Source organism: Mus musculus, chromosome 1, assembly GCF_000001635.26.
Source record: "Mus musculus strain C57BL/6J chromosome 1, GRCm38.p6 C57BL/6J".
Lineage (NCBI taxonomy): Eukaryota > Metazoa > Chordata > Mammalia > Rodentia > Muridae > Mus > Mus musculus.
In genome coordinates this window covers 156464320-156474767 of record NC_000067.6, presented here as the reverse complement: position 1 = coordinate 156474767, position 10448 = coordinate 156464320, and the positions used below count along the sequence as shown (strand labels likewise).

Here is a 10448-nt window from a genome sequence, read left to right as displayed (position 1 = left end):
AAATCTATCTGTATCTTTTTTTTTTTTTTTTGATTATTTAGTTCCCAAGGATGCTTTTTAAATTACTTGATTGTCCCATAATTTCAAGTGACTCACTTCTGTCTTATCTAAGTTGTGTGTTGTTGAAGGACAGACTGAGTCAAGTAGAATTTAGACCACAAAGCAACTTATGACAGGTTTTTTTGCCACTGCTTCTGTCTTATTCCTTAACGGTCAGTATCAGACTCCGCCTTGTCCCATCTCGCAGGCTGCCTTTTCAAACTCTAAGGAAGTTGACTTGGCCTCCTCGTAGCCACACTGGAGGAGAGTTGGGGTGGAGCCAGAAAGCCAGGTAGCTAGAGAAGCCCAGTGGGTACCCTAGATATGGGAGGGGGCGTGGCAGTGGGCGTTGCCGGACGCCGCAGGACCACCAATGGCATCCCGGAGCTCGGGGCGATGCGCGTGACGCAGCCGCGGGCTGGGAGGTTGGGGCGGAGAACGGGGGTGGGGGCCTGCGCTTTATCTTCCTCCGTAGCCCGGCTGGCGGCGTAGCGGGCCGGCGAAGGGACATCCTAGTCTCCGACCGTCCTGCGGCCGCCCAGCCTACCGCCTAGACCGCCGCAGCTGCCCTCCGCTCGCAGGTAACCTCAAGCTTCCGCTCCCCTCCTCCTTTCCTGACCAGGTCCACCCTGAGCCCGAGAAGAAGGGGACTGCGGTGGCGGCGCCGCTCCGGCTCTGCGGGCCTGGCCTGGGCCGGACTGTCCCACCCGGACGCTGTCTGCTGCCTGGGGAGGGTCCCGCTGAGTTTGGAGGGGAGAGCGGGAAAGTTACCCGCAGCCATCCAATGCATCCGATGACTGGCAGCCTTTTCATTATTAGTGATGGTTTGATGTCCCCTCCGAATCATGTGGCGTCTCTCAAGCCAGTCAGTAGTGAAGAAAGTTGAGAATTAGAAGTCATTGCACTCTTTGAAAAGCGACATTAAAAAAAAAAAAAAACCGCTCAGGAAATCAGCTTTCTTTCTTTCTTTCTTTCTTTTTTTTTCTTATTTTCTTTTTTTTTTTTTTTTGATGTGGGCGGAGGAAATGTATATATATATGAAGGGAAAGATGGCACTACCAGGCACCAGACTCTATATGGGCCAGGGAAAAACCTGTTTCAAGCTCATATTCTGTTTTTAAGTAGCGGGGGGGTGGGGGGGGATTAAGTGTCTGTCTTTGATCTTAAGTGCTAATAGACACGTAACTTAAGCAATATATATATTCAGCGGTTTTTTGGGAGGAGACATTGTTGTAAGCTCCAGTCTCTGCATTTTATATAAAACTCCTTGGTCACTGTAATACTTAAGTAGTTGCCACTGTGTCTCCCCCGCCCCCCCAAACTTCTTGCCTTCTTCAAGAATGCAGAATCCAACTTGAATACTTCTTTTTCTTTTGTTTGCTTTCAACTGGGAAATATAAATGACTTGGTTTTTTGAAAAGCCAGCTCAGGCGGCACAGGAGTGGGGCTTGCGAAGAGCTCTGATGCTGTGAAGAGTAAGGAGAGGAAACGTGGAGAAGCACACGGCTTAGCTTGTCACGTGCTTGGAACTGGTCAGGGGTTTCACGTTCTTTCAGGACTCAGACCCAGCTCTAGGCGCCTGAGCTCCTGCTATCTTAAAGGCTGGGCGGGTTCTTCAGGCTCTAGCTCTCCTTCCTTGTGCCTGGAAAGCTGCTTCTTATCTCCTGGACCATTTTCCCCGGGGGCCTTATTCCCCTTCTTCCGCCGCCCCCTAAGCATTCCTCAAATCAAAGATCACTTCCCGGTGGGAGCCACTGGTCAGTCTGAGCCTGTTAGCATTCTGAAGTCTCCTTACCAGCAGGAATCATCTGTAGTAAATAGATGCTTTGTTTTATAGTGAATTTCACGAGGTTAGTCTATCTTTTCTGTGTCTTCTCAGTATCTTGCAGGAATAGAACTAAATAAGAGTGTGGGGGGGGTGTCAAAAAAGGAACTTTGAGAAAAAACATTAACTTTAGGCCTTAACATAGGAGTGAGTGCCTGTTTCCTATGGAAGTTTCATTTGTCAGACAGGACTCTTAGAATTGTGTCCGTCCCCCCCCCGCCGTGTTGGATAACTAGTTATATTTAGTCATTTGTAAGTAAAGTAAACTCAGATGTATATAAAATTTGCTCAAGTACTCATATTCTTTAGTCTTGTTAATTGACCCTGTTCTGTTAGCTTCTTGAAAAAGTTGTAGGGTTGCCAGGTGAGTTCAAGGACAGCCAGGCTATACAGAGAAGAAACCTTGTCTTGAAAAACCAAACCAACCAACCAACCAACCAACCAAAAAACCTACAAAAGCCTCTCCCACCCCCCCCCCAAACCAAACCAAAACACCCCCTAAAAATGTACACATTATGCTTTGGACTGTTAATTTCCTCCCCTCTCTCCCTCCCTCCCTTCCCCCTGTCCTTCCCTTCTTTCTGTGGGCAGGATCTCATGGAGCCCAGGCTGTTCTAACACTGGGTAGTTGAGAATGATCTTGAATTACTGCTTCTCCTGCCTCAACCCCGCAAATGCTAGGACTCTAGGTGTGTACCACGGATTCAGGGTTGGATTGTACACTCTATCCACAGTGGTTTTTCTTCTCTGCCAAACCTCAGGGTGGTGTAGCAGTTACTCACCTGCCTAGGTACCCAGTATTTATTTGTGATACGGCTTTATCGGTTCTTTTGAAGTCTTTGTTAACTGCCGGGAGGCTAAAGTCGACATTTCTTTGGGACACGATTCATTTGTTTCTCTAATTCTTTCTTTTTGCCCTCTGGAGTCAAGTTAAGATGCTTACCACAGAACATTACACAACTTCCCTGTACAGATTGGTTTCTTACATTCTTGTCTAATCAGTGTGGTATATTTTAATACTATTGTGTGTGTGTGTGTGTGATTGGAGCTCCCTGGGTAGGGATGGCACACATATGTCACTGTAGTGAGGGTGGAGGTCAGAGGACAACTTGGTGGAGTTGGTTTTCTCCCTCTACCTTTATGTGGCTTCCAGGAATTGGATTTGGGATGTCATGCTTGTGTGGCAAGCATTTCTACCCACTAGGCCGGCGGGCCAGCCCTCTGGTTAACTGTGTCACCTAAAAGGAGGATAGTTCCTCTATACAGATCCACATCTTAGCAAATGGAGTGGAAATGTGTGTGGTGGCTCAGGCCTATTATCCCAGTACTTTGAGGAAGACGTAGGTGGGTCTGAGTTCTATAAGCAGTAGAAACCTGGGCTACTACTACACAGGGCTACACAGTGAAACCTTAAACAAATGACAAAGAAACCCCCAAACAAACAGACAGAAAAATCAACAATAACTAAGTCGTTCAAATGTTAAGTGAGTTAGTGGCCCACCTCCTGGTGCCCAAAACTATGGATGGTCCTTATTTTCCTTTCCTTCTGGGCCTCTTGTGAGAACAATCCTATGATCTGTTTTCAGTTCCTCAACACATTTTGCAACCTACTCCAATACATTTGCTCTTCCTGAAACCCAACTGTGCACGCAGTTAGTCAATCACCCACTTTAGCATATCACCACATTGTGAAATAGCTGTCCCAAGCTCCACCTTCTTGTTTTTTTTAATAAGTCTTATTATAAAACAAACAAACAACAAACCCTTGCAAATAAATATAACTGCCACACACACCTCTGTTCTTTCCGTGTGTGTTCTTTACTTGATTTCTTCCATGGTACTGATCCTGGAGAATGCCCCTGAATCCTCTCATTTCCCCACTCCCCAGCATCCTGTGCTCCTCCTTCTCCTTTAATCTCTTTGCTTTTTTTCCTCTTTGCTGTTAAAGTTTTAAATGCCCCACAAGCCTGGGGAAAGCACTTCATCATTATACGACGATATGCTTGCATCTACTGCTTATCGAGTTAGCTAAGTGCTATGTAAATAGTAGCCTACCTGGGAAACTTCCTGAACTTGTGCCTTACCCTCAGTTGTCAGTGCAGTGGTGCATGGCAGATCCCTATCTGCGGTGGAGACCTGTGCGTGCGCTCAGCTGCCCTTTTATACCTTGGCTGGCCTACAGGCACACAATCCTGGCCTTATCTAATTTTCCTCCTCCCTGTAATTAGCATAATGTTATTCCTAGCCTTTCTGAGTTGGCGAACTCACTTGGGATCTGTGAACAACTGCCTTCTGTGTAGCCAGCCACACATCTCAAAGACTTCTTCAGTTAATCATTTGTAAACTTATCTGATCTCCCTTATCTCTTCCCTCTTCATTTATTTTTCCAATAAACACGTGTCATGTGAGTCTTCAGGCCTTATGGCTTTGTACGTGAGCTCATTGCTGGCACTGCTGATGATGCGTGGCTTTGACTCTGAGTTCTGAGTTGATCTTCCTCAAGATAAATATTAAGTCCTTCTTTGAGAACATTAAAAAAAAAACAAAAAACCTGGAGACTGAACTACGTGCCTCCCACATGCCAGACAGATGAACCTGCTATTGAAGTTCACTCTGAGCTCCCAGCCCTCCCTTTTAACAAGTGTAAATTCTAGTGTTGTTTGAGAGGGAGAAGGAAATCAATAGGACTAGAAGAGGAAAGGGGAATAGCATGATGGGGAGATTACCACAGAGGTTAGTGGAGGGGTGTTCTCGTGTGTGTGTGTGTGTGTGTGTGTGTGTGTGTGTGTGTGTGTGTATGTGTGTGTGTGAGAGAGGGGGGGCACCTTGTATAGTGCCTTTGACTTAAGTGGCAAATGTGTGAAGACTTGAGAATCCGGTGTATCACAATTCTAGAGACAAATGGATTTATCTTGGATTATATAAGAGAAACTTAGCGCTTCAAGGAAAAACAAAAACAGAAACAAAAGAGAATGGCTGTAGTCCTATTAACTGGGAAGGAGATGACAAAGGTGGAAACGGACAGGGTGCCAGTAATTCAAGCTGGGTGTGATTGTGCACGACCTAGGATCCTAGCACTCAGGAGGATTGCCTCACACACATGACCAAGGCAACCCTTATAAAGGAAAACATTTAACTGAAGCTGGCTTACAGGTTCAGAGGTTTTAGTCTGTTTTCATCATAGCGAGAAGCCTGTGCAGGCAGATGTGGTCCTAGAGGGGGAGCTGAGAGTTTCCATCTCAATCTGCAGGCAACAGGAGACTGTACCACACTGGGCATAGCTGGGCATAGGAGACCTTAAAAGCCCACCTCCACAGCTATGCACTTCTTCCAAGAAGGCCACACCTCCTAATATTGCCTTTCTATGGGCTAAGCATTCAGACATGTGTGTCTGTGGGGGCCATACTTGTTCAGAGCATCACAGTTTCCTTCAGAGGAATCTCAGCATTCGCTCCTACTTATTGCTGCTCTCATCATTTCTGTGGGAGGAGCAGATCCTCTGTGGCTTCCTCTCAGCCTGTTAAATGGATGGCTTTTAAATAAATCTCTTATCAGTAGCCGAGACCAAATTGTTTCTAAGTTCTTCCTCTGCTCCCGGGCAGATGTGTGTGTGTGTGTGTATTTTTAGATTCATTCATTTTATGTATGAGTGTTTTTGCCTGTTTGCATGTGAGAGTTGTATGAATGCTTCCAGCCCACAGGGTCAGAAGAGGGCATTAGATGTCCCAAACCATACTTATGGATGGTTGTAAGCTACCATGTAGGTGCTGGAGATTTAACCCAGGTCCTCTCTAAGAGCAGCCAGTCCTCTTAACTGTTGAGCCATCTCTGTAGCCCCCATATCGGGGAATCTGAAGTCAAGGCCTCTACTTAGCACAGGAAGCACTTTGTCCACAGATCCCCAATCCCAGCTTTAGATCTTTGTTACATTTCAGGTTAAATTTCGCCTAGAATGTGAGATGAGGGTCTGCCTTAGCTTAGCCTTTGTCGAATGTCTTTTTATTCCATTTTGAAAAGTGTCAGTTGATTTCACTCTGTTCTGTCAGTCATCACTGACAAGAGGAACGCACATGACATTGTTACCACAGACACAAATAATTGTGACTCTGACTCAGCTCTTAGCCTTACAGCTTGTAGTTCAGTTACCACTGAAAAGATGAGGAATCTGGCCAATGGATTCTGCTGTCAGCAGGGTCAGCACAGAGCAGGGTCTGGGCTTCTCTCTCTTTCTCAGAGTGTGTGTGTGTGTGTGTGTGTGTGTGTGTGAGAGAGAGAGAGAGAGAGAGAGAGAGACTTGTGTTTTTTTTAAAGCCAGAGAGAGAGAGAGAGAGAGACTTGTGTTTTTTTTAAAGCCAGCTCAGGCAGCACGGGAGTGGGGCTTGCGAAGAGCTCTGATGCTGTGAAGAGTAAGGAGAGGAAATGTGGAGAAGCACACGGCTTAGCTTGTCACGTGCTTGGAACTGGTCAGGGGTTTCATGTTCTTTCAGGATTCAGACCGAGCTCTAGGCACCTGAGCTCCTGCTATCTTAAAGTGTTGTCTGGTAGAGCAATAAGAACAGTTAAGAGTTTCTGTTATAATTCTTTCTCACACATGCAGTGTTTATCCTTCAAGGCTCAATCAATCAATACCTTTTCTTTTGAAACCATTATCTCGATTACCCCTCTAGCCTCTCTTAGGTCTCTAAATGTTTGCCATTATTACCACTGATTTGGTAATCATACTCTAGGTTGTGGTTTCATGTATGGCTGTTCCTAAGAGCTGTAAAATTAGCACCTGCCTCCAAATTGGAATAGTACCAGCAGCCCAAGGACTGAGTCACTCACGCTTGCTCCTCTTAGGGATCGCTTAAGTAGCTGTGAACGAATAAAGATAGCCCAATATCCCCTCCTCCTTACCCAGTGTCTGTTGTAAAGTTGCAACAGAGTTAATGAAACCTGGCTTGGGGGGTGGGTAGTGCCCACTGTTAAGGCAGTAGCGGCGACTGAGGGTCATACTTGCAGCTCTCAGGCAATCACAGTGTAGGACACTACAGCTGACACTCAGTCCCTGTAAAGCGAAGCCAAGTGTACTGAGGGAAGGAAGTTCCTTTTACACGCATTTCGCCATTGCTCTTTCCGATCTGCTGCCTTGGAAGACACTTCAGCCACGGGGAGAATGGCCTATTGTGCTACAGTCTGGCGTGCAGCAGAACAGTTAAATGGTGGCTGGCAAAAGAAGGAGGTCCTCTGGCTAGGACTCTGAGGTCTGGTCTCATTACACATCTTTGTCTTCTCCTTCTCCTTCTCCTTCTCCTTCTCCTTCTCCTTCTCCTTCTCCTTCTCCTTCTCCTTCTCCTTCTCCTTCTCCTTCTCCTTCTCCTTCTCCTTCTCCTCCCTCCTCCTCCTCCTCCTCCTCCTCCTCCTCCTCCTCCTTCTCTTTCTTTCTTTCTTTCTTTCTTTCTTTCTTTCTTTCTTTCTTGTTTTGGAGCAGGATCTCTCTATATGCTATCCTGTAATTTGGGATAGATCAGGCTAGCCTCAAATTCACACAAAAAAAATCTCCTGCTGGGATTAAAGGCACAGGCCCACCATGCCAGCTCTTCTGCTGATCTTAGGGTTCATCTGCTCAGTGCTTTGTTCATTTAAGTTTTTCTTTGAGAGTAGGGCTGTGTCTAAACGATGGGCCCTTGGAACTAGCTAGCTATTTGATAAGGGCCAAGTTCTTCAAACTTGTTGCAATAGCTTATACTCAAGAAATCTTAAAACTGATTAGGACAACATCAAAGAAAGACAATATATCATTTTTAGTTTTTACCTCTTTTAAACATAGTAGTGATATGGAATTCACTAGCCAAATACTTAGTGAACTTGTTTTCCAGCTCTTTTTGTGACACTGTGGTTCAAATCCAGAGTGTCAGCCATGTATATTAGGCAAGTGCTGTCCCCTGAGCTTCAGTCTCCACTTCACTCAAGTTTTTAATCGACACATAACTATTAAGTACACTTTTGATGTGCAGTGATGTTTTCCTGTGCACTGATCAGTCAGGACAAACAGCTTGTCCATGAATTGCTCCTTCGTGTTGGGACCATTCAGCATCTTTATTCGCGGCCCTTGTTCTTTCCTAGGAAGCTTGATTGATAGTGGGAGAAGAGAAGATGTCACTAAGAAACCGGCTGTCAAAATCTGGGGAGAATCCTGAGCAAGATGAAGCCCAGAAAAATTTCATGGACACATACAGAAATGGTAAAGGTTTTAATGTTTCTGAGGTAAATTCATGAACTCGAGAGCAAGTTCACTGGTTTAGCACAGGGCTTGTAATTTGTTATTACAAATTCATTTTGGTGCTTTTGTATATCTGGTAGTGAATAAGATCATATTAATTTAGTGATGAGCTGGAGAGATGGCTCAGTGGTTAAGAGCAGTTGTTCTTGATGAGGTCCCAAGTTCGAATCCCAGCACCCATGTACATAGTAGTTAATAATTATAACTCCAGTTCCAGGGAGTCTGCTGCCCTCATCTGGCCTCTGAGAGCACTGCATGCATTTGGCACACACACACACACACACACACACACACACACACACACACATGCAGACAAAACTTCTGTGTGCAGAAAATAAGAGTAAATAAAGAAAAACAAATTCAACAAACATTTCTATTGTGCTTTAGATATTACCCTTCATTCAGCCAACCCAGCCTGCCAGTGACTGTTGAAATGTTCTGCTGGATCCTTGATTACAGAAATGATCAATACGTATGTGTTTGCATTCATGGAGCCTCAAGTTACGTGAATGGCATAGCCCTCAAAATCATGCAGTTTGGGATATAGTTTACTGGTGCCCTGGGTTTGTTCCCCCAAACAGAACAAAACAAAAAACAGCATTGTCTTAGTTAGGGTTTCATTGCTGTGAAGAGATACCATGACCAAGGCAACTACAAGGACAACGAACGATTAATTGGGCCTGGCTTACAGGTTCAGTGTTATCTTGTTCTTGTATTATCATCAAGGTGACAGTGTTCGGGCAGGCATTGGTACAGGAGGAGGTGAGCATTCTTCATCTTCATCTGAAGGCCACTAGGAGAAGACTGGCTTCCAGGCAGTTAAGATGAGGGTCTTAAAGCCCATGCCCATAATGACACACCTACTCCAACAAGGCTACTCCTTCTAATAGTGCCACTCCCTGGGCCAAGCACATACAAACCATCACAATCACATAATTGAACTCCTATAGATAAGTGTAATCGCATAAAGTTACTTCTTATTCTTATATGTAATGAACAAAATTGAGTAAGGAGCAGGGTCTGAACTGAGGTATAAATCTCAGGAGAGGGAAAAATTGAGACGTTTAGTTTTTGCTTAATACACGAAGAGTGTAAAATAGTGCTTGTCGGGCTGGAGAGATGGCTCAGTGGTTAAGAGCACTGACTGCTCTTCCGAAGATCCTGAGTTCAAATCCCAGCAACCATATGGTGGCTCACAACCATCCATAATGAGATCTGACGCCCTCTTCTGGTGCTGTCTGAAGACAGCTACTTAGATAAAATAAATAAGTAAACCTTTAAAAAAAAATAGCGCTTGTTAAGGTTGAGGCTTGTGGGTAAGAATGGAACGTTTGGAGTTGCAACCCTCGCGATGCCATCTATTGCATCAGGATATTTATCTTTTGCAAAGGCATTTGTATAGTTTTGCTTCCAGTAGAGATTTGAAACTTGAGACTTGTTTGGTTAACAAACAGGCGAAGGATTTTCCGAGTTGTCTTTGGCGTCCTCAGACCTCTTTTCATAAAGAGGCTCTCTTCAACCTTTCCTACTTTAAGTATCAGCAGCCAGATTGCACCAGGACTGTGAAGGAGTCCGTTTAGTTGGTATAACGAGGTTTATTGATAGACTCTCAGTCAGCTATTTATGACATATTGCACATGGTTGCATTCTAATGTGCTCTAGAGAGGGAAGTTTATGCAAAGGGGTAAAAGGCAGCCCTGGAAAGAAGTACTCTCCTTCCCTCCATTACTCCTGGTTTTGCTGTCGTCTAAGTTGTGTCCTTTGCCGGCATTCCCAACATTGATTTTCCACTTTTTTTAATGTTAATACTTCTTAGACATTGAGAAAGTATTACTGAAATCTGTCATCATTATCACATATTATTGTTCTCTTTTTATTTTGCTTTTCGAAAAGCTGTTTTGTTTTGCCAAGAGGGTTTTTCTCTGTCCCTTTGCTTCAGTCTCCCAAGTGTAGGGATTAGAGGCATTCGGCACCACGCCCAGATTTCACACAGGAAGTCCTGCTTGCTAGGCAAACATTCTACTGGGCGAGATTCCCCAGCCATAGGTTGTAAGCATTCTAGGTTTTAATACAGCTGTTAAAAAATTATGTCGTTTAGCTTAAATCCAGAAGTGTGTTACTCTCCTGGTTTTGATGCAGGTAATGCCGATCGGCAAATCAAGCGTTTCTCCACTTTAATGTTTTGTGGAATCCTGATGAGTCAACTGTGACCTTTCAATTGCAAGGGCTTTGAAGGCCTGTCAGTGTGGCTGAAGAGCCAGGCCAGCATGTGTTGAATAAAAATTTCATTTAATTCAGTGTCCTTGGTGGTTCATATATAGG

The 10448-nt window shown here is 44.7% G+C and overlaps 1 protein-coding gene across 3 annotated transcripts in view; it reads left to right on the top strand.

Annotated features, from left to right (window-relative positions):
- Window positions 1–439: 439 nt before the first annotated feature.
- Soat1 (sterol O-acyltransferase 1) overlaps window positions 440–10448 on the top strand; it is a 46221-nt gene continuing 36212 nt past the window's right edge. The window contains exons 1-2 of one of the 3 annotated variants that reach the window (NM_009230.3): window positions 440–620; window positions 7970–8087. In NM_009230.3, the coding sequence (NP_033256.2) occupies window positions 8000–8087 (88 nt within the window). In that variant the 5' untranslated portion in view covers window positions 440–620; window positions 7970–7999. Of the gene's footprint in view, window positions 621–7969; window positions 8111–10448 lie in introns of all 3 variants that reach the window. The other 2 variants (XM_011238778.3, XM_006496719.4) reach the window with 2 other exon arrangements.